Below are 26,127 nucleotides of genomic sequence, written 5' to 3'. Positions count from 1 at the left end.
GTGCAACATCCATAAATGGTGGACTATCGATCGATGGAAGACTGTAATATGGCCCGATGAAGTCACATTGTTCTCAACCATGATGTCACATTGTTCTCAACCATGATGTCACATTGTTCCCAACCATGAAGTCACATTGTTTCCAACCATGATGTCACATTGTTTCCAACTATGATGTCACATTGTTCCCAACCATGACGTCACATTGTTCCCAACCATGATGTCACATTGTTCCCAACCATCATGTCACATTGTACCCAACCATGACGTCACATTGTTTCCAACCATGACGTCACATTGTTCCCAACCATCATGTCACATTGTACCCAACCATGACGTCACATTGTTCCCAGCCATGAAGTCACATTGTTCCCAACCATGATGTCACATTGTTCCCAACCATGATGTCACATTGTTCCCAACCATGAAGTCACATTGTTCCCAACCATGAAGTCACATTGTTCCCAACCATGATGTCACATTGTTCCCAACCATGAAGTCACATTGTTCCCAACCATGAAGTCACATTGTTCCCAACCATGAAGTCACATTGTTCCCAACCATGACGTCACATTGTTCCCAACCATCATGTCACATTGTACCCAACCATGACGTCACATTGTTCCCAACCATGATGTCACATTGTTCCCAACCATGAAGTCACATTGTTCCCAACCATGATGTCACATTGTTCCCAGCCATGACGTCACATTGTTCCCAGCCATGATGTCACATCGTTCCCAGCCATTTGATGTGTTTACGTTTGGCCAACACCACCCAAAGCTTATCACCAGGACTGTCTAGAAAGATAAGTAATGGTATTGCACTGAGCGGTGACTTACCTCCTTTTCTGGACTCCCCTACCGGCGATGTATGCTCCTTCCTCCTGACTGTGTCCCCATAGCAAGCTGTGTGCAGGTGCACTCCCAAGCTGGGTTGTGTGTGTCCATAGACACACACAGCCTTGCTTGGCCCCGCTCCCAAACCTTCTTTACAGAATTTGACTGACAGCAACAGAAGTCAATGGCTCCCCCTGCTCTCAGCATCGCCTGTGAATCCAGAGAGAGATAACTGGACAATGCTCGATAGTGAGAGAAGGCAGGAAAGTGTAAGGAAGGGGAGGGGCGGAAAAAGCTGCGGTACATTTTTTACCTTTATACAGGGGTCGGGTAAAAACGTTTCGACTTTATAACCACTTTAAACTGGGATTGGACTGATTACATCTAGTTACATAGTTACATAGTTAGTCTGGCTGAAAAAAGACAAAAGTCCATCCAGTTCTACCATAATATGTATAGTTAATATGGTTTTCTGCAGCACCTTATCAAAAACAACACGGCCCTGCAAATAATGTGTACCACACATGTTCCAATCTGATGACAGTCACCTTTAGATCTGCCAACAATTACAGATTTAATTTTGATACAAAGTGATTGGCCAGTTTGGGCCTTATGGAATACTGTGAAAAAAATCAATTATAGAGACAGGTGATAGACTGGAGAAAGAAATGTCATTCTGTACCTAGGAGTATCCAACTGATGCCTCTATATACTCATCCACCATGAGATCTGACACCAACCCCAATCACAGGACCCACCCACTACCATTCCCGGACCCCTCATTCACTATATCCGCTCTCCCTGGACCCCGCATTCACTATATCCGCTCTCCCCGGACCCCGCATTCACTATATCCGCTCTCCCCGGACCCCGCATTCACTATATCCGCTCTCCCCGGACCCCGCATTCACTATATCCGCTCTCCCCGGACCCCGCATTCACTATATCCGCTCTCCCCGGACCCCGCATTCACTATATCCGCTCTCCCCGGACCCCGCATTCACTATATCCGCTCTCCCCGGACCCCGCATTCACTATATCCGCTCTCCCCGGACCCCGCATTCACTATATCTGCTCTCCCCGGACCCTGCATTCACTATATCCGCTCTCCCCGGACCCCGCATTCACTATATCCGCTCTCCCCGGACCCCGCATTAACTATATCCACTCTCCCCAGACCCCGCATTCACTATATCCGCTCTCCCCGGACCCTGCATTCACTATATCCGCTCTCCCCAGACCCAGCATTCACTATATCCGCTCTCCCCGGACCCCGCATTAACTATATCCACTCTCCCCAGACCCCGCATTCACTATATCCGCTCTCCCCGGACCCCGGATTCACTATATCCGCTCTCCCCGGACCCCGCATTCACTATATCCGCTCTCCCCGGACCCCGCATTCACTATATCCGCTCTCCCCGGACCCTGCATTCACTATATCCGCTCTCCCCAGACCCAGCATTCACTATATCCGCTCTCCCCGGACCCCGCATTAACTATATCCACTCTCCCCAGACCCCGCATTCACTATATCCGCTCTCCCCGGACCCTGCATTCACTATATCCGCTCTCCCCGGACCCCGCATTCACTATATCCGCTCTCCCCGGACCCTGCATTCACTATATCCGCTCTCCCCGGACCCCGCATTCACTATATCCGCTCTCCCCGGACCCCGCATTCACTATATCCGCTCTCCCCGGACCCCGCATTCACTATATCCGCTCTCCCCGGACCCCGCATTCACTATATGCGCTCTCCCCAGACCCTGCATTCACTATATGCGCTCTCCCCGGACCCCGCATTCACTATATCTGATCTCCCACAGTACACAGTACACGGAAATGCAATTATTTTAGTAAATATAAACTGCTAAATCCCTTTTCTCATCAGAAGTATAGAGCAGTCTTGTGACTTCTATCAGTGTCCAGCCAAGCATGGGTTAATCTTGTAGGAGTTTTCATTCTGCTCTAGGAGAATGCAGAACCCCTGACCTCTGTCTGGACAGTGCTGATTGGCCCTGCGCTGATCGCATGCACTCTCCCAAGGAGAAAAAAAAAACTCTCTAGCAATACACACCAAACTGAGCATGTGCAGAGTGTCTCTTACTGCTCTGTACTATCAGCAGATGTACTGGGGACATGGGAAGAAGAGGAGGATCAGAGAAGACAGGATCAAACAGACCTTTTACACAATGCGGAGGATTAACCCCTTAGGTTCCACAGTGAGTGTAACAAGCATGCTTTACTGCATCTACAGACTGATTGTACTGTGGGGGGTTTAGTAACCCTTTAATAATATCCAATCATCAGAACCATTACAATGTATCCAATTTATAAACAACGAGTGTACAGACATACAACCCGATGTGTGCATTCCGATATCATCCATTGTTCACAGACATGTTACTATAAATGTTTCATTTGTAAACTACCGAAACAAGAATATAAATACTGAAGAGATAATATATAATAATATAAATACTGAAGAGATAATATATAATAATATAAATACTGAAGAGATAATATATAATAATATAAATACTGAAGAGATAATATATAATAATATAAATACTGAAGAAATAATGCAGTAAATATAATAACACTGATGGCACCATTACACATGCTGAGATTTGATTCAAATGTGTAGAAACTCAAATGATCAAAAGATCAGTTTTAAATTTGACCTAAAGCCAAAAAATTTATTTTTTTGTTTGTTTTTTTTTTATGGAGTTGGAAAGGTGAAAAGCCCAGTTTTTTCCCATCTGTGCCCCAATAGTTAGGTTTACATTCACTTCCTGTTTCATACACACAATAGGAAGTGAAATAAAATGTTGCCAATGTGAAGGACATGCCCTGCCAGTGACAGTTGTCACCAGAACAAGTGTCACCGCTGGAAGATTTCCCCTCAATTCCTGTTCTGGTGGCAACTCAAACGTTAGTTTTCTGTCACCTTCAGTCCCGGTGACAATGGTCCCCGACACGAGTCCAGAGGGTGTTTCTCCCCAATGGGACACAGATGGAAAAAAAAAAGACGTGTTCTAACCGTCCCATAGAGTCCTTCCAGATGGGATGTGTCCGCTCTGCTCAGCAGAGAGAACATGGAGCAGTTATCCACGGCAACCAATCAGATTTTATATTTCATTTTCAAAACTTACTAAACAAGCAGAAGATACAAAGCTGATTGGTTGTCATTCACAACTGCTCCAGATGAGATAAATCCCCATCATTGTATATTAGTGTTCCTGTATATACAGAGCTCAGATACATTGTATATGGCGTTCCTGTATATACAGAGCTCAGATACATTGTATACGGCCTTCCTGTATTTACAGAGCTCGGATACATTGTATACGGCCTTCCTGTATATACAGAGCTCGGATACATTGTATACGGCCTTCCTGTATATACAGAGCTCAGATACATTGTATACGGCCTTCCTGTATATACAGAGCTCGGATACATTGCATACGGCCTTCCTGTATATACAGAGCTCGGATACATTGTATACAGCCTTCCTGCATATACAGAGCTCGGATACATTGTATACGGCCTTCCTGTATATACAGAGCTCAGATACATTGTATACGGCGTTCCTGTATATACAGAGCTCAGATACATTGTATACGGCCTTCCTGTATATACAGAGCTCAGATACATTGTATACGGCGTTCCTGTATATACAGAGCTCAGATACATTGTATACGGCCTCCCTGTATATACAGAGCTCAGATACATTGTATACGGCGTTCCTGTATATACAGAGCTCAGATACATTGTATACGGCCTTCCTGTATATACAGAGCTCGGATACATTGTATACGGCGTTCCTGTATATACAGAGCTCAGATACATTGTATACAGCCTTCCTGTATATACAGAGCTCAGATACATTGTATACGGCGTTCCTGTATATACAGAGCTCGGATACATTGTATACAGCCTTCCTGTATATACAGAGCTCAGATACATTGTATACGGCCTTCCTGTATATACAGAGCTCAGATACATTGTATACAGCCTTCCTGTATATACAGAGCTCAGATACATTGTATACAGATTCCTGTATATACAGAGCTCAGATACATTGTATACGGCGTTCCTGTATATACAGAGCTCGGATACATTGTATACGGCCTTCCTGTATATACAGAGCTCAGATACATTGTATACGGCCTTCCTGTATATACAGAGCTCAGATACATTGTATACAGATTCCTGTATATACAGAGCTCAGATACATTGTATACAGCCTTCCTGTATATACAGAGCTCAGATACATTGTATACGGCGTTCCTGTATATACAGAGCTCAGATACATTGTATACAACCTTCCTGTATATACAGAGCTCAGATACATTGTATACAACCTTCCTGTATATACAGAGCTCAGATACATTGTATACAGATTCCTGTATATACAGAGCTCAGATACATTGTATACGGCATTCCTGTATATACAGAGCTCAGATACATTGTATACGGCCTCCCTGTATATACAGAGCTCGGATACATTGTATACAACCTTCCTGTATATACAGAGCTCGGATACATTGTATACAACCTTCCTGTATATACAGAGCTCGGATACATTGTATACAACCTTCCTGTATATACAGAGCTCAGATACATTGTATACGGCCTTCCTGTATATACAGAGCTCGGATACATTGTATACAGCCTTCCTGTATATACAGAGCTCAGATACATTGTATACGGCGTTCCTGTATATACAGAGCTCAGATACATTGTATACGGCGTTCCTGTATATACAGAGCTCAGATACATTGTATACGGCCTTCCTGTATATACAGAGCTCAGATACATTGTATACGGCGTTCCTGTATATACAGAGCTCAGATACATTGTATACGGCCTTCCTGTATATACAGAGCTCAGATACATTGTATACGGCCTTCCTGTATATACAGAGCTCAGATACATTGTATACGGCCTTCCTGTATATACAGAGCTCAGATACATTGTATACAGATTCCTGTATATACAGAGCTCAGATACATTGTATACGGCGTTCCTGTATATACAGAGCTCGGATACATTGTATACGGCCTTCCTGTATATACAGAGCTCAGATACATTGTATACGGCCTTCCTGTATATACAGAGCTCAGATACATTGTATACAGATTCCTGTATATACAGAGCTCAGATACATTGTATACAGCCTTCCTGTATATACAGAGCTCAGATACATTGTATACGGCGTTCCTGTATATACAGAGCTCAGATACATTGTATACAACCTTCCTGTATATACAGAGCTCAGATACATTGTATACAACCTTCCTGTATATACAGAGCTCAGATACATTGTATACAGATTCCTGTATATACAGAGCTCAGATACATTGTATACGGCATTCCTGTATATACAGAGCTCAGATACATTGTATACGGCCTCCCTGTATATACAGAGCTCGGATACATTGTATACAACCTTCCTGTATATACAGAGCTCGGATACATTGTATACAACCTTCCTGTATATACAGAGCTCAGATACATTGTATACGGCCTTCCTGTATATACAGAGCTCGGATACATTGTATACAGCCTTCCTGTATATACAGAGCTCAGATACATTGTATACGGCGTTCCTGTATATACAGAGCTCAGATACATTGTATACGGCGTTCCTGTATATACAGAGCTCAGATACATTGTATACAGCCTTCCTGTATATACAGAGCTCAGATACATTGTATACGGCGTTCCTGTATATACAGAGCTCAGATACATTGTATACGGCGTTCCTGTATATACAGAGCTCAGATACATTGTATACAGATTCCTGTATATACAGAGCTCAGATACATTGTATACGGCGTTCCTGTATATACAGAGCTCAGATACATTGTATACAGATTCCTGTATATACAGAGCTCAGATACATTGTATACAGATTCCTGTATATACAGAGCTCAGATACATTGTATACGGCATTCCTGTATATACAGAGCTCAGATACATTGTATACGGCATTCCTGTATATACAGAGCTCAGATACATTGTATACGGCATTCCTGTATATACAGAGCTCAGATACATTGTATACAGCCTTCCTGTATATACAGAGCTCAGATACATTGTATACAACCTTCCTGTATATACAGAGCTCAGATACATTGTATACGGCCTCCCTGTATATACAGAGCTCGGATACATTGTATACAACCTTCCTGTATATACAGAGCTCGGATACATTGTATACGGCGTTCCTGTATATACAGAGCTCAGATACATTGTATACGGCGTTCCTGTATATACAGAGCTCAGATACATTGTATACAGATTCCTGTATATACAGAGCTCAGATACATTGTATACAGATTCCTGTATATACAGAGCTCAGATACATTGTATACAGCCTTCCTGTATATACAGAGCTCAGATACATTGTATACGGCCTTCCTGTATATACAGAGCTCAGATACATTGTATACGGCGTTCCTGTATATACAGAGCTCAGATACATTGTATACAACCTTCCTGTATATACAGAGCTCAGATACATTGTATATAGCCTCCCTGTATATACAGAGCTCGGATACATTGTATACGGCATTCCTGTATATACAGAGCTCAGATACATTGTATACAGCCTTCCTGTATATACAGAGCTCAGATACATTGTATACAACCTTCCTGTATATACAGAGCTCAGATACATTGTATACGGCCTCCCTGTATATACAGAGCTCGGATACATTGTATACAACCTTCCTGTATATACAGAGCTCGGATACATTGTATACAACCTTCCTGTATATACAGAGCTCGGATACATTGTATACGGCGTTCCTGTATATACAGAGCTCAGATACATTGTATACGGCCTTCCTGTATATACAGAGCTCAGATACATTGTATACGGCCTTCCTGTATATACAGAGCTCAGATACATTGTATACGGCCTTCCTGTATATACAGAGCTCAGATACATTGTATACAGATTCCTGTATATACAGAGCTCAGATACATTGTATACAGCCTTCCTGTATATACAGAGCTCAGATACATTGTATACGGCGTTCCTGTATATACAGAGCTCAGATACATTGTATACGGCCTCCCTGTATATACAGAGCTCAGATACATTGTATACGGCGTTCCTGTATATACAGAGCTCAGATACATTGTATACAACCTTCCTGTATATACAGAGCTCAGATACATTGTATACGGCGTTCCTGTATATACAGAGCTCAGATACATTGTATACGGCGTTCCTGTATATACAGAGCTCAGATACATTGTATACGGCCTCCCTGTATATACAGAGCTCAGATACATTGTATACGGCCTTCCTGTATATACAGAGCTCAGATACATTGTATACGGCGTTCCTGTATATACAGAGCTCAGATACATTGTATACGGCCTTCCTGTATATACAGAGCTCAGATACATTGTATACAGATTCCTGTATATACAGAGCTCAGATACATTGTATACAGCCTTCCTGTATATACAGAGCTCAGATACATTGTATACGGCGTTCCTGTATATACAGAGCTCAGATACATTGTATACAGATTCCTGTATATACAGAGCTCAGATACATTGTATACGGCATTCCTGTATATACAGAGCTCAGATACATTGTATACGGCCTCCCTGTATATACAGAGCTCGGATACATTGTATACAACCTTCCTGTATATACAGAGCTCGGATACATTGTATACAACCTTCCTGTATATACAGAGCTCGGATACATTGTATACAACCTTCCTGTATATACAGAGCTCAGATACATTGTATACGGCCTTCCTGTATATACAGAGCTCGGATACATTGTATACAGCCTTCCTGTATATACAGAGCTCAGATACATTGTATACAAGGTTCCTGTATATACAGAGCTCGGATACATTGTATACGGCCTTCCTGTATATACAGAGCTCAGATACATTGTATACGGCCTTCCTGTATATACAGAGCTCAGATACATTGTATACAGATTCCTGTATATACAGAGCTCAGATACATTGTATACAGCCTTCCTGTATATACAGAGCTCAGATACATTGTATACGGCGTTCCTGTATATACAGAGCTCAGATACATTGTATACAGATTCCTGTATATACAGAGCTCAGATACATTGTATACGGCATTCCTGTATATACAGAGCTCAGATACATTGTATACGGCCTCCCTGTATATACAGAGCTCGGATACATTGTATACAACCTTCCTGTATATACAGAGCTCGGATACATTGTATACAACCTTCCTGTATATACAGAGCTCGGATACATTGTATACAACCTTCCTGTATATACAGAGCTCAGATACATTGTATACGGCCTTCCTGTATATACAGAGCTCGGATACATTGTATACAGCCTTCCTGTATATACAGAGCTCAGATACATTGTATACGGCGTTCCTGTATATACAGAGCTCAGATACATTGTATACGGCGTTCCTGTATATACAGAGCTCAGATACATTGTATACGGCCTTCCTGTATATACAGAGCTCAGATACATTGTATACGGCGTTCCTGTATATACAGAGCTCAGATACATTGTATACAGCCTTCCTGTATATACAGAGCTCAGATACATTGTATACGGCGTTCCTGTATATACAGAGCTCAGATACATTGTATACGGCGTTCCTGTATATACAGAGCTCAGATACATTGTATACAGATTCCTGTATATACAGAGCTCAGATACATTGTATACGGCGTTCCTGTATATACAGAGCTCAGATACATTGTATACAGCCTTCCTGTATATACAGAGCTCAGATACATTGTATACAGATTCCTGTATATACAGAGCTCAGATACATTGTATACGGCCTTCCTGTATATACAGAGCTCAGATACATTGTATACGGCCTTCCTGTATATACAGAGCTCAGATACATTGTATACAGCCTTCCTGTATATACAGAGCTCAGATACATTGTATACGGCGTTCCTGTATATACAGAGCTCAGATACATTGTATACGGCATTCCTGTATATACAGAGCTCAGATACATTGTATACGGCATTCCTGTATATACAGAGCTCAGATACATTGTATACGGCATTCCTGTATATACAGAGCTCAGATACATTGTATACGGCATTCCTGTATATACAGAGCTCAGATACATTGTATACGGCATTCCTGTATATACAGAGCTCAGATACATTGTATACGGCATTCCTGTATATACAGAGCTCAGATACATTGTATACAGCCTTCCTGTATATACAGAGCTCAGATACATTGTATACAACCTTCCTGTATATACAGAGCTCAGATACATTGTATACGGCCTCCCTGTATATACAGAGCTCGGATACATTGTATAAAAACTTCCTGTATATACAGAGCTCGGATACATTGTATACGGCGTTCCTGTATATACAGAGCTCAGATACATTGTATACGGCGCTCCTGTATATACAGAGCTCAGATACATTGTATACGGCCTCCCTGTATATACAGAGCTCAGATACATTGTATACAGATTCCTGTATATACAGAGCTCAGATACATTGTATACAGCCTTCCTGTATATACAGAGCTCAGATACATTGTATACAGCCTTCCTGTATATACAGAGCTCAGATACATTGTATACGGCCTTCCTGTATATACAGAGCTCAGATACATTGTATACAGCCTTCCTGTATATACAGAGCTCAGATACATTGTATACGGCGTTCCTGTATATACAGAGCTCAGATACATTGTATACGGCGTTCCTGTATATACAGAGCTCAGATACATTGTATACAACCTTCCTGTATATACAGAGCTCAGATACATTGTATATAGCCTCCCTGTATATACAGAGCTCGGATACATTGTATACGGCATTCCTGTATATACAGAGCTCAGATACATTGTATACAGCCTTCCTGTATATACAGAGCTCAGATACATTGTATACAACCTTCCTGTATATACAGAGCTCAGATACATTGTATACGGCCTCCCTGTATATACAGAGCTCGGATACATTGTATACAACCTTCCTGTATATACAGAGCTCGGATACATTGTATACGGCGTTCCTGTATATACAGAGCTCAGATACATTGTATACGGCCTCCCTGTATATACAGAGCTCAGATACATTGTATACAGATTCCTGTATATACAGAGCTCAGATACATTGTATACAACCTTCCTGTATATACAGAGCTCAGATACATTGTATACGGCCTTCCTGTATATACAGAGCTCAGATACATTGTATACGGCGTTCCTGTATATACAGAGCTCAGATACATTGTATACAGCCTTCCTGTATATACAGAGCTCAGATACATTGTATACAACCTTCCTGTATATACAGAGCTCAGATACATTGTATACAACCTTCCTGTATATACAGAGCTCAGATACATTGTATACGGCGTTCCTGTATATACAGAGCTCAGATACATTGTATACGGCCTTCCTGTATATACAGAGCTCAGATACATTGTATACGGCCTTCCTGTATATACAGAGCTCAGATACATTGTATACGGCCTTCCTGTATATACAGAGCTCAGATACATTGTATACAACCTTCCTGTATATACAGAGCTCGGATACATTGTATACAACCTTCCTGTATATACAGAGCTCAGATACATTGTATACGGCCTCCCTGTATATATCAGTTCAGTTACTTTGTTTCAGTATATATTACATGAAGTCACAGAAGTTTCCTGTCTCTGGTGGGCACTCCATCTACAGACACACATACTCCATGCAGACTGTGATTGCTGATCTGACATCCAGATGGGACCCCCCCACCCCCCTTCCCCCCCAGAACACTCACAGGGTGGCCGTCTTGTTGGGGAGCAGGGCAGAGTCGGGCACCTCCAGCAGGTCCTCGTTGGTACAGATCACCTTCTTCCTCTGAGCCCCGGTGGACGTCACTCCGTGTTTGGGGCGCTCCAGGACGCATTTGCAGCTGTGGATGAGGACGGGGCAGCTCCGGGTCCCGGGCACCAGGGTGAGGAGGACCACCACCCCGACCAGGCAGCTCAGAGCCCGGAGACCCACCATCATCAGGGTCATGGTGTCAGCCCATCCTGTGCGGCAGGTAAGTGGCGGAGCCGGCGGGGGAGCGGAGGAGCGGAGCGCACAGCGGAGCGGAGGAGAGGAGCGCACAGCGGAGCGCACAGCGGAGCGGAGGAGCGGAGCGCACAGCGGAGCGGAGGTGCTGCAGGTAAGTATTGGAGAAGAGTTCTTTGCTGCAGGTAAGTGTCCGCCTGGGACTTGCGGGTCCCTATTCCTCAGCCTGTATGCGGGGGGCTGGGCACATTGGGGGGTCGCCTCGTATGAGGGGACATAGCGGATCGAGTCCAGCCTGGGATCTCCTCTCAGCTCTGAGCTCTCCTGTTACTGGAGCCCCGGGACCTCCTCCTCCCTCTGCACACTCCCTCCTCCTCCTCCTCCTCCTCACTCCGAGGAAGGATGCACGGACCGTCCAGGGTGCCGGCGAGGAAGGATGTCAGTCCGCAGCGCATGCAGGAGCAGAGCGGGGAACACGGGGGATGGAAGGGAGTGCTGGAGGCACATGGGGGGTGTATGGGTGTGGTGGTGTGTGCATGGGGGGTGTTGTATGGGGGGGTATGGGTGTGGTCAGGGGCGGACTGACCATTTGGAAACTGCCCGAGGGCCGGGGTCAGTAGGGGGCCCCATGAGATGCCCCTGGTACCTTTTTCATAGGCTTTTTTGAGTTTGGGCAAGGACACAGGGGCCCCATGATCCCCTATTGCCCGGGGGCCCCATGAGTTGTCAGTCCGCCCCTGGGTGTGGTGGTGTGTGCATGGGGCGCAGGGGAGGACTGACACCTCATGGGGCCCCCGGGCAATAGGGGATCATGGGGCCCCTGTGTCCTTGCCCAAACTCAAAAAAGCCTATGAAAAAGGTACCAGGGGCATCTCATGGGGCCCCCTACTGACCCCAGGCCCTCGGGCAGTGCCCGAGTTTCCAAATGGTCAGTCCGCCCCTGATGGGGGGGGTTGTATGGGGGGGTGTATGGAGGCGTGGTGTGTGTATAGGGGGGTGTGTGTGTGTATGGGGGGTGTATGGAGGGGTGGTGTGTATGGGGGTGGTGGTGTGTGTATGGGGGTGTGAGTGTGTATGGGGGGGTGTATGGAGGGGTGGTGTGTGTATGGGGGGGTGTGTGTATGGGGGGGTGTATGGAGGGGTGGTGTGTGTATGGGGGGGGTGTGTATGGGGGTGTGAGTGTGTATGGGGGGGTGTATGGAGGGGTGGTGTGTGTATGGGGGGGGGTGTGTATGGGGGAGTGTATGGAGGGGTGGTGTGTGTATGGGGGGGTGTGTATGGGGGTGTGAGTGTGTATGGGGGGTGTATGGAGGGGTGGTGTGTGTTTTTGGGGGGTGTATGGGGGGGTGTATGGAGGGGTGGTGTGTGTATGGGGGTGTGAGTGTGTATGGGGGGTGTATGGAGGGGGGGTGTGTGTATGGGGGGGTGTATGGAGGGGTGGTGTGTGTATGGGGTGTGAGTGTGTATGGGGGGGTGTATGGAGGGGTGGTGTGTGTATGGGGGTGTGAGTGTGTATGGGGGGGGGTGGTCCTGTCCACCAGCCATTTGCTATTTATCTCCTGAAGGTTTTTCTATGGAGCCGACGATTGTCGCAGCGCTCTGCGCATAGCGATTGGTATCAGCCCCGCCCCCCAGGGGGTAGAGCTGCCCACCATACAGCAGGACGATGTCTGCCCAGCATGCCTGAGGATGGCCCGAGAAATCGTCTGTCCGAGAGTTTGATCCCCAACATCATTGGAGTTCATTTACTGAGCGAACTGAGAGAACCGAGAGAACCGAGCAAACTGAGAGAGCAGAGCAAGCTGAGAGAACCAAGAGAGCTGAGCAAACCAAGATAGCCAAGCGTACCAACCGAGAGAACCGAGCGAACCATGAGAGCTGAGAGAGCCTAGAGAACCAAGCAAACCGAACATATCGAGAGAACCGAGCGCACTTAGAGAATTAAGCAACCTATGAGAACTGAGTGAAGCAAGCAAACTGAGAGAACCGAGCGTTACTAGAGAACTGAGCGAACCAAGAAAACTGACAGAACTGAGAGAGCCGAGCGAACCTAGAGAACCGAGCGACCAAGCAAACCGAGAGAACCGTGAGAACCGAGCAAACTGAGAGAACTGAGAGAGCCAAGCGAACCTAGACAACTGAGCAAACCCAGAGAGCCGAGAGAACTGAGAAAACCGAGAGAACCGAGTGAACCGATGGAACCGGCTGTCCGTCCGCGGGAGATAATTATTATTATAAGCCATGTACATATATATATTCACTGAAAGTATCTGAGCTCCACAAACCAGGATCACTATTACATTTATTTTTAAAATTCAACACAAACTCCCCCATCCATCCATCCATATCTCCATCCATCTATCCATCCATGTCTCCATCCATCCATGTCTCCATCCATCCATCCATGTCTCCATCCATCCATCCATCCATCCATATCTCCATCCATCTATCCATCCATGTCTCCATCCATCCATATCTCCATCCATCTATCCATCCATGTCTCCATCCATCCATGTCTCCATCCATCCATCCATATCTCCATCCATCCATCCATACATATCTCCATCCATACATCCATATCTCCATCCATCCATCCATATCTCCACCCATACATATCTCCATCCATCCATCCATACATATCTCCATCCATCCATCCATCCATCCATCCATACACACATGTCTCTATCCATCCATCTCCATCCATCCATACATACATATCTCCATCCATCCATACATATCTCAATCTATCCATCCATCCATGTCTCCATCCATCCATCTCCATCCATACATATCTCCATCCATCCATATCTCCATCCATCCATGTCTCCATCCATCCATCTCCATCCATCCATCTCCATCTGTCCATGTCTCCATCCATCCATCCATCCATACATATCTCCATCCATCCATCCATCCATCCATATCTCCATCCATCCATACATATCTCCATCTGTCCATCCATACATATCTCCATCCATCCATATCTCCATCCATCCATCCATACATATCTCCATCCATCCATACATATCTCCATCTGTCCATGTCTCCATCCATCCATCCATATCTCCATCCATCCATCCATACATATCTCCATCCATCCATACATATCTCCATCTGTCCATGTCTCCATCCGTCCATACATATCTCCATCCATCCATCCATCCATCCATACATATCTCCATCCATCCATATCTCCATCTGTCCATGTCTCCATACATATCTCCATCCATCCATCCATATATCCATCCATCCATCCATACATATCTCCATCCATCCATGTCTCCATCCATACATATCTCCATCTGTCCATGTCTCCATCCATCCATCCATCCATACATATCTCCATCCATCCATACATACATATCTCCATCCATCCATATCTCCATCCATCCATCCATACATATCTCCATCCATCCATACATCCATACATATCTCCATCCATCCATCCATATCTCCATCCATCCATCCATACATATCTCCTTCAATCCATCCATACATATCTCCATCTGTCCATGTCTATATCCATCCATCCATCCGTGTCTCCATCCATCCATCCATCCATCCATCCATGTCTCCATCCATCCATCCATCCATACATATCTCCATCCATCCATCCATGTCTCCATCCATCCATACATATCTCCTTCCATCCATCCATACATATCTCCATCCATCCATGTCTCCATCCATACATATCTCCATCTGTCCATCCATTCATACATACATTTCTCCATCCATCCATACATATCTCCATCCATCCATGTCTCCATCCATCCACCCATCCATCCATACATATCTCCATCCATCCATGTCTCCATCCATCCACCCATCCATCCATACATATCTCCATCCATCCACCCATACATATCTCCATCCATCCATGTCTCCATCCATCCAACCATCCATCCATCCATGTCTCCATCCATCCATATCTCCATCCATCCATCCATATCTCCATCCATCCATCCATATCTCCATTCATCCATCCATACATATCTGCATCTGTCCATGTCTCCATCCATCCATCTATCTCCATCCATCCATCCATGTCTCCATCCATCCATATCTCCATCCATCCATACATATCTCCATCCATCCATCCATATCTCCATCCATCCATCCATATCTCCATTCATCCATCCATACATATCTGCATCTGTCCATGTCTCCATCCATCCATCTATCTCCATCCATCCAGTTGTGCTCAAACGTTTGCCTCCCCCGGCAGAAATTGTGAAATGTTGGTATTGATACTGAAAATCTGACTGATCTGCCAAAAAATGCTTTTTTATTGAAGGGTAGAGATGATATGAAGCCATTTATTATCAAATAGTTGTTTGGCTCCTTTATAAATCATAATGATAACAGAAATCACCCAAATGGCCCGGATCAGAAGTCTCCACCCCGGATCAAAAGTCTCCGCCCCTGTATCAGAAGGATCCACCCCCCCCCGGATCAGAAGTCTCCGCCCCGGATCAAAAGTCTCCGCCCCTGGATCAGAAGGATACACCCCCCGGATCAAAAGTCTCCGCCCCTGGATCAGAAGGATCCACCCCCGGATCAAAAGTCTCCGCCCCTGGATCAGAAGGATCCACCCCCCGGATCAAAAGTCTCCGCCCCTGGATCAGAAGGATCCACCACCCCAGATCAAAAGTCTCCGCCCCTGGATCAGAAGTCTCCGCCCCCGGATCAGAAGTCTCCGCCCTCAGATCAGAAGTCTCCGCCCCTGGAATGTTCGGCCTTGGTACAGACACACAAGGTGACACACACGGGTTACAATGCCAATTAGAGGTTAATGTCCCACATCTGTGGCTTCTTACATCACAATCAGTGTCAGTGAGTTTGTTAGCTCTTCTGTGGAAGCACTGACTAGGCTAGATACTGAGCCATGGGAAGCAGAAAAGAACTGTCAAAAGTCCTGCGTAACAAGGTAATGGAACTTTATAAAGATGGAAAAGGACATAAAAAGATGTCCAAAGCCTTGAATATGCCAATCAGTACTGTTACATCACCTATTAAGAAGTGGAAAGTTCGGGGATCTCTGGATACCAAGCCAAGGTCAGGAAGACCAAGAAAGATTGCAGCCACAACTGACATGTCTATACTTACCTGCTCTGTAATTGTTTTGCACAGAACAGCCCGGATCCTCCTCTTCACGGGTCCCCCAAAGGGGCTCCTGGCTCCTCCTTTTTGTCGGGTGCCCCCAGAGCAAGCAGCTTACTATAGGGGCACCTGATCAGGCTGTTCCCAAGCTGCTGCTCTGTGTGTCCATTCGCACATGGAGGGGGTGCTTGGCCCTGCCCTCTCTCTCTCTCTCTCCTCATTGGCTGACTGGTTGTGATTAACAGCAGCGGAAGCCAATGGCTCCCTCTTGCTGTCTCAGCCAATGAGGAGGTAGAGACCCGGGACAGCCGAATGCATGAAGGTGAAAAACCTTGAGACTTTCCAACCACATTAAGGTTCGGTTGGGGTTAGTATTTTATTTATTATTTATGTATTTATTGTTAGGGATATGGTGATAATAATAATAATAAATACTTGTAATAATAAAGTAATAATAATTAGCCCTCTAAAAGCTAAAAATTTTATAAAAAAGCAATAACAATAATGTATTTTTTTGTTCAGGTGTTTATTATTATTATTATTATTCATAATAATTTATTTCATTTTTTTTAAGGTTAGGGGTTAATTTTTCATTTATTTATCATGATAAATTATTTATATGTGTATTTATTTTACATTTCTTTACTGCCTTCTGATGGATGACGGAGCATTTATTCTGGATGTCCTATCTTCTGATGGATGACTGAGCAGTTATTATGGATGTCCTGTCTTCTGATGGATGACGGAGCAGTTATTATGGATATCCTGTCTTCTGATGGATGACGGAGCAGTTATCCTGGATGTCCTGTCTTCTGATGGATGACGGAGCAGTTATTCTGGATGTCCTGTCTTCTGATGGATGACGGAGCAGTTATTCTGGATGTCCTGTCTTCTGATGGATGACGGAGCAGTTATCCTGGATGTCCTGCCTTCTGATGGATGACGGAGCATTTATTCTGGATGTCCTATCTTCTGATGGATGACTGAGCAGTTATTATGGATGTCCTGTCTTCTGATGGATGACGGAGCAGTTATTATGGATATCCTGTCTTCTGATGGATGACGGAGCAGTTATTATGGATATCCTGTCTTCTGATGGATGACAGAGCAGTTATCCTGGATGTCCTGTCTTCTGATGGATGACGGGGAAGTTATCCTGGATGTCCTGTCTTCTGATGGATGACGGAGCAGTTATTCTGGATGTCCTGTCTTCTGATGGATGATGGAGCAGTTATTCTGGATGTCCTGTCTTCTGATGGATGACGGAGCAGTTATTCTGGATGTCCTGTCTTCTGATGGATGACGGAGCAGTTATTCTGGATGTCCTGTCTTCTGATGGATGATGGAGCAGTTATTCTGGATGTATTGTCTTCTGATGGATGACGGAGCAGTTATCCTGGATGTATTGTCTTCTGATGCATGACGGAGCAGTTATCCTGGATGTCCTGTCTTCTGATGGATGACGGAGCAGTTATCCTGGATGTCCTGTCTTCTGATGCATGACGGAGCAGTTATCCTGGATGTCCTGTCTTCTGATGGATGATGGAGCAGTTATTATGGATGTCCTGCCTTTTGATGGATGATGGAGCAGTTATCCTGGATGTACTCTCTTCTGATGGGTGATGGAGCAGTTATCCTGGATGTACTGTCTTCTGATGGATGATGGAGCAGTTATCCTGGATGTACTGTCTTCTGATGGATGATGGAGCAGTTATCCTGGATGTCCTGTCTTCTGATGGATGACGGGGAAGTTATCCTGGATGTCCTGTCTTCTGATGGATGACGGAGCAGTTATTCTGGATGTCCTGTCTTCTGATGGATGACAGAGCAGTTATTCTGGATGTCCTGTCTTCTGATGGATGACGGAGCAGTTATTCTGGATGTCCTGTCTTCTGATGGATGATGGAGCAGTTATTCTGGATGTATTGTCTTCTGATGCATGACGGAGCAGTTATCCTGGATGTATTGTCTTCTGATGCATGACGGAGCAGTTATCCTGGATGTCCTGTCTTCTGATGGATGATGGAGCAGTTATTTTGGATGTCCTGTCTTCTGATGGATGATGGAGCAGTTATTATGGATGTCCTGTCTTCTGATGGATGATGGAGCAGTTATCCTGAATGTCCTGTCTTCTGATGGATGATGGAGCAGTTATTTTGGATGTCCTGTCTTCTGATGGATGATGGAGCAGTTATTTTGGATGTCCTGTCTTCTGATGGATGACGGAGCAGTTATTATGGATGTCCTGTCTTCTGATGGATGATGGAGCAGTTATCCTGGATGTCCTGTCTTCTGATGGATGATGGAGCAGTTATTTTGGATGTCCTGTCTTCTGATGGATGACGGAGCAGTTATTATGGATGTCCTGTCTTCTGATGGATGATGGAGCAGTTATCCTGGATGTCCTGTCTTCTGATGGATGACGGAGCAGTTATTCTGGATGTCCTGTCTTCTGATGGATGACGGAGCAGTTATCCTGGATGTCCTGTCTTCTGATGGATGATGGAGCAGTTATCCTTGATGTCTTGTCTTCTGATGGATGACGGAGCAGTTATTCTGGATGTCCTGTCTTCTGATGGATGACGGAGCAGTTATCCTGGATGTCCTGTCTTCTGATGGATGATGGAGCAGTTATCCTGGATGTCCTGTCTTCTGATGGATGTCAGAATCACACAATGTGAAGGTTGTAGAGCCCTCCATGATGCCTCCAGCCATATGAACCGATTATTTTAGTCAATTCTCCATCAACCTCCTTGGGGCTCTTGGCCAGATTCATGGTCATGAGGTCTTTCTTGCCTTGTGGAGGTGACCATACACTCTACAATCTGATTGTACGATCTCCTGTAGATGTTCCATCATCTCTGCAGTGTGAGGGTCCTCCTGATTGATACAATTACAGTGAATGGAGATGATAGAGCCAGCCTATCACACCTAACATGGGCATGTCTCGTGGTGGAGGAACATCGACTCCTCATGCAGGGCAGGGACCGCTCACACATCTCATGATTCATCGGCTCCTCATGCAGCGCAGGGACCGCTCACACATCTTGTGATTCATCGGCTCCTCATGCAGGGCAGGGACCGCTCACACATCTCGTGATTCATCGGCTCCTCATGCAGTGCAGGGACCGCTCACACATCTTGTGATTCATCGAGTCCTCATGCAGCGCAGGGACTGCTCACACATCTTGTGATTCATCCGCTCCTCATGCAGCGCAGGGACCGCTCACACATCTCGTGATTCATCGGCTCCTCATGCAGCTCAGGGACCGCTCACACATCTTGTGATTCATCGACTCCTCATGCAGCGCGGGGACCGCTCACACATTTTGTGATTCATTGACTCCTCATGCAGCACAGGGACCGCTTACACATCTCGTGATTCATTGACTCCTCATGCAGCGCAGGGACTGCTCACACATCTCGTGATTCATTGACTCCTCATGCAGCACAGGGACCGCTCACACATCTCGTGATTCATTGACTCCTCATGCAGCGCAGGGACCGCTCACGCATCCTGTGATTCATCGACTCCTCATGCAGCGCAGGGACCGCTCACACATCTTGTGATTCATAGGCTCCTCATGCAGTGCAGGGACCGCTCACACATCTCGTGATTCATCCGCTCATGCAGCGCAGGGACCGCTCACACATCTCGTGATTCATCGAGTCCTCATGCAGCGCAGGGACCGCTTACACATCTCGTGATTCATCGACTCCTCATGCAGCGCAGGGACCGCTCACACATCTCGTGATTCATCGACTCCTCATGCAGCGCAGGGACCACTCACACATCTCGTGATTCATCGACTCCTCATGCAGCGCAGGGACCGCTCACACATCTCGTGATTCATCCGCTCCTCATGCAGCGCAGGGACCACTCACACATCTCGTGATTCATCGGCTCCTCATGCAGTGCAGGGACCACTCACACATCTCGTGATTCATCGACTCCTCATGCAGCGCAGGGACCACTCACACATCTCGTGATTCATCGACTCCTCATGCAGGGCAGGGACCGCTCACACATCTCGTGATTCATCCGCTCCTCATGCAGCGCAGGGACCACTCACACATCTCGTGATTCATCGGCTCCTCATGCAGTGCAGGGACCACTCACACATCTCGTGATTCATCGACTCCTCATGCAGCGCAGGGACCGCTCACACATCTTGTGATTCATCGGCTCCTCATGCAGCGCAGGGACCACTCACACATCTCGTGATTCATCGACTCCTCATGCAGCGCAGGGACCGCTCACACATCTCGTGATTCATCGACTCCTCATGCAGCGCAGGGAACGCTCACACATCTTGTGATTCATCGGCTCCTCATGCAGTGCAGGGACCGCTCACACATCTTGTGATTCATTGACTCCTCATGCAGCGCAGGGACCGCTCACACATCTTGTGATTCATCTGCTCCTCATGCAGCGCAGGGACCGCTCACACATCTTGTGATTCATTGACTCCTCATGCAGCGCAGGGACCGCTCAAACATCTCGTGATTCATCGGCTCCTCATGCAGTGCAGGGACCGCTCACACATCTTGTGATTCATCGGCTCCTCATGCAGCGCAGGGACCGCTCACACATCTCGTGATTCATCTGCTCCTCATGCAGCGCAGGGACCGCTCACGCATCTTGTGATTCATCTGCTCCTCATGCAGCGCAGGGACCGCTCGCACATCTTGTGATTCATCGGCTCCTCATGCAGCGCAGGGACCGCTCACACATCTTGTGATTCATCGGCTCCTCATGCAGCGCAGGGACCACTCACACATCTCGTGATTCATCGACTCCTCATGCAGCGCAGGGACCGCTCACACATCTTGTGATTCATCCGCTCCTCATGCAGCGCAGGGACCGCTCACACATCTCGTGATTCATCGGCTCCTCATGCAGCGCAGGGACCACTCACACATCTCGTGATTCATCGACTCCTCATGCAGCGCAGGGACCGCTCACACATCTCGTGATTCATCCGCTCATGCAGTGCAGGGACCGCTCACACATCTTGTGATTCATCCGCTCATGCAGTGCAGGGACCGCTCACACATCTTGTGATTCATCCGCTCCTCATGCAGCGCAGGGACCGCTCACACATCTCGTGATTCATCCGCTCCTCATGCAGCGCAGGGACCGCTCACACATCTCGTGATTCATCCGCTCCTCATGCAGCGCAGGGACCGCTTACACATCTCGTGATTCATCGGCTCCTCATGCAGCGCAGGGACCGCTCACACATCTTGTGATTCATCGGCTCCTCATGCAGCGCAGGGACCGCTCACACATCTTGTGATTCATCGGATCCTCATGCAGCGCAGGGACCGCTCACACATCTTGTGATTCATCCGCTCATGCAGCGCAGGGACCGCTCACACATCTCGTGATTCATCGGCTCCTCATGCAGCGCAGGGACCACTCACACATCTCGTGATTTATCGGCTCCTCATGCAGCGCAGGGACCGCTCACACTTCTCGTGATTCATCGACTCCTCATGCAGCGCAGGGACCGCTCACACATCTCGTGATTCATCAGCTCCTCATGCAGCGCAGGGACCGCTCACACATCTCGTGATTCATCGGCTCCTCATGCAGCGCAGGGACCGCTCATACATCACGTGATTCATCCGCTCCTCATGCACGCAGGGACTGTTCACACATCTTGTGATTCATCCTCTCTTCATGCAGCGCAGGGACCGCTCACACATCTCGTGATTCATCCGCTCATGCAGCACAGGGACTGCTCACACATCTCGTGATTCATCGGCTCCTCATGCAGTGCAGGGACCGCTCACACATCTTGTGATTCATCCGCTCATGCAGCGCAGGGACCGCTCACACATCTCGTGATTCATCCGCTCCTCATGCAGCGCAGGGACCACTCACACATCTCGTGATTCATCGGCTCCTCATGCAGCGCAGGGACCACTCACACATCTCGTGATTCATCGACTCCTCATGCAGCGCAGGGACCACTCACCCATCTCGTGATTCATCGACTCCTCATGCAGCGCAGGGACCGCTCACACATCTTGTGATTCATCGGCTCCTCATGCAGCGCAGGGACCACTCACACATCTCGTGATTCATCGACTCCTCATGCAGCGCAGGGACCGCTCACACATCTCGTGATTCATCGGCTCCTCATGCAGTGCAGGGACTGCTCACACATCTTGTGATTCATCGGCTCCTCATGCAGCGCAGGGACCGCTCACACATCTCGTGATTCATCGGCTCCTCATGCAGCGCAGGGACCACTCACGCATCTTGTGATTCATCTGCTCCTCATGCAGCGCAGGGACCGCTCACACATCTCGTGATTCATCCGCTCCTCATGCAGCGCAGGGACCACTCACGCATCTTGTGATTCATCTGCTCCTCATGCAGCGCAGGGACCGCTCACACATCTCGTGATTCATCCGCTCCTCATGCAGCGCAGGGACCGCTCACACATCTCGTGATTCATCCGCTCCTCATGCAGCGCAGGGACCGCTTACACATCTCGTGATTCATCGGCTCCTCATGCAGCGCAGGGACCGCTCACACATCTCGTGATTCATCGGCTCCTCATGCAGCGCAGGGACCGCTCACACATCTTGTGATTCATCGGCTCCTCATGCAGCGCAGGGACCGCTCACACATCTTGTGATTCATCCGCTCATGCAGCGCAGGGACCGCTCACACATCTTGTGATTCATCGGCTCCTCATGCAGCGCAGGGACCGCTCACACATCTCGTGATTCATCGGCTCCTCATGCAGCGCAGGGACCGCTCACACATCTCGTGATTCATCGGCTCCTCATGCAGCACAGGGACCGCTCACACATCTCGTGAGTCATCGGCTCCTCATGCAGCGCGGGGACCGCTCACACATCTCGTGATTCATCGACTCCTCATGCAGCGCAGGGACCGCTCACACATCTCGTGATTCATCCGCTCCTCATGCAGCACAGGGACCGCTCACACATCTCGTGATTCATCGGCACCTCATGCAGCGCAGGGACCGCTCACACATCTCGTGATTCATCGGCTCCTCATGCAGCGCAGGGACCGCTCACACATCTCGTGATTCATCCGCTCCTCATGCAGCGCAGGGACCGCTCACAGATCTCGTGATTCATCGGCTCCTCATGCAGCGCAGGGACCGCTCACACATCTCGTGATTCATCGGCTCCTCATGCAGCGCAGGGACCGCTCACACATCTCGTGATTCATCGGCTCCTCATGCAGCGCAGGGACCGCTCACACATCTCGTGATTCATCGGCTCCTCATGCAGCGCAGGGACCGCTCACACATCTCGTGATTCATCGGCTCCTCATGCAGCGCAGGGACCGCTCACACATCTCGTGATTCATCGGCTCCTCATGCAGCGCAGGGACCGCTCACACATCTCGTGATTCATCGACTCCTCATGCAGCGCAGGGACCGCTCACACATCTTGTGATTCATCCGCTCATGCAGCGCAGGGACCGCTCACACATCTCGTGATTCATCGGCTCCTCATGCAGCGCAGGGACCGCTCACACATCTCGTGATTCATCGGCTCCTCATGCAGCGCAGGGACCGCTCACACATCTCGTGATTCATCGGCTCCTCATGCAGCGCAGGGACCGCTAACACATCTCGTGATTCATCGGCTCCTCATGCAGCGCAGGGACCGCTCACACATCTTGTGATTCATCGGCTCCTCATGCAGCGCAGGGACCGCTCACACATCTCGTGATTCATCCGCTCCTCATGCAGCGCAGGGACCGCTCACAGATCTCGTGATTCATCGGCTCTTCATGCAGCGCAGGGACCGCTCACACATCTCGTGATTCATCGGCTCCTCATGCAGCGCAGGGACCGCTCACACATCTTGTGATTCATCGGCTCCTCATGCAGCGCAGGGACCGCTCACACATCTCGTGATTCATCGGCTCCTCATGCAGCGCAGGGACTGCTCACACATCTCGTGATTCATCGGCTCCTCATGCAGCGCAGGGACCGCTCACACATCTCGTGATTCATGTGCCAGAAATTCAGCATTTGGTTATTCCTAGGAACAAGACACAAGTGGAGCTGAAAAGAGGAAACATGGAAGTCGGCAGGAAACACAAATGTTCCGATTAGGAAAGGACAGGAAAGGAAAGCACTCAGATGGCTGGCGGGGTCAGCGGCGGTTCATCAGGAATGAAACCTTTTCCCGGCGCTCAGCTTTCTGGATTCATAAATGTGTTCGATGCTCCGAGTGACCCAGAGGAGCGAATGTTCGGTCTACAGCGAGGCTGGAAACCTCCTCACATCACCGGCCTCTTCACACCACCGGACTCACTTCTGACATCATTGCTTACTACGTGTGAAATCTGTGAATGATCACAGAGATCACATGGTACAGGGCCATTCACAACATCCTTGTACCATGTGACAAGCTGTCACCAATCACAGCTCTCACAGTATTTCTCAATGGCTGCAGGAATGCAGCCAGAGAGAAGGAGAAATGATTGATGTTACAGCCTTTATGGGTGTAACAGCAATCAGTGTAAATAAAAAAAAAATTTTCATCACCCCCCACAAGTAGTACAGAGTCTCCATGGTGACCCCACACTGCTAGGGTGACAGTATGTAAAAATAAATAAATAATATAAATAAATAAAAAAAATGTAAAAAAAAATGTTTAAAATTTATAATTTTTGGTTATAAACTAATTTGGGTTATTTTTTTTTTTTTTACTGAAAAGATAACGGAATACATTTTGGCCGAGATTTATGATGAAATATTATTTATTTGCAAAATTTTATAAGAAAACACTTTTTTTTCAAAATTTTTGGACTTTTTCATTTACATAGCAAAAAAAATAAAAATCCCAGCGGTGAATAAATACCACCAAAATCAAGTTTTATCTGTCTCAAAAAAATGCTAAAAAATTCATATGGGTACAGTGTTGCATGACCGCGCAATTGTCATTCAAAGTGTGATAGCGCTGAAAGCTGAAAATTGGCCTGGACTGGAAGGGGGTGAAAGTGTCCGAACTGGAAGGGGGTGAAAGTGTCCAGACTGGAAGGGAGGGAAAGTGTCCGGACTGGAAGGGGGTAAAAGTGTCCGGACTGGAAGGGAGGGAAAGTGTCCGGACTGGGAGGGGGGGAAAGTGTC

At 47.1% G+C, this 26,127-nt stretch overlaps 1 protein-coding gene across 1 annotated transcript in view; it reads right to left on the bottom strand.

Annotated features, from left to right (window-relative positions):
* ADGRA2 (adhesion G protein-coupled receptor A2) overlaps window positions 1–12,359 on the bottom strand; it is a 311,196-nt gene extending 298,837 nt beyond the window's left edge. The window contains exon 1 of the mRNA XM_089666521.1: window positions 11,649–12,359. Coding sequence (XP_089522647.1) covers window positions 11,649–11,890 — 242 coding nt within the window. The 5' untranslated portion in view covers window positions 11,891–12,359. The remainder of the gene's footprint in view (window positions 1–11,648) is intronic.
* Between the last annotated feature and the right edge of the window lie 13,768 nt (window positions 12,360–26,127).

Source organism: Staurois parvus, unplaced genomic scaffold (genome assembly GCF_062004578.1).
Source record: "Staurois parvus isolate SC_StPar_1 unplaced genomic scaffold, SC_StPar_1.0 ptg002751l, whole genome shotgun sequence".
Classification (NCBI taxonomy): domain Eukaryota; kingdom Metazoa; phylum Chordata; class Amphibia; order Anura; family Ranidae; genus Staurois; species Staurois parvus.
This window is presented reverse-complemented; position numbering and strand designations above follow the sequence as displayed.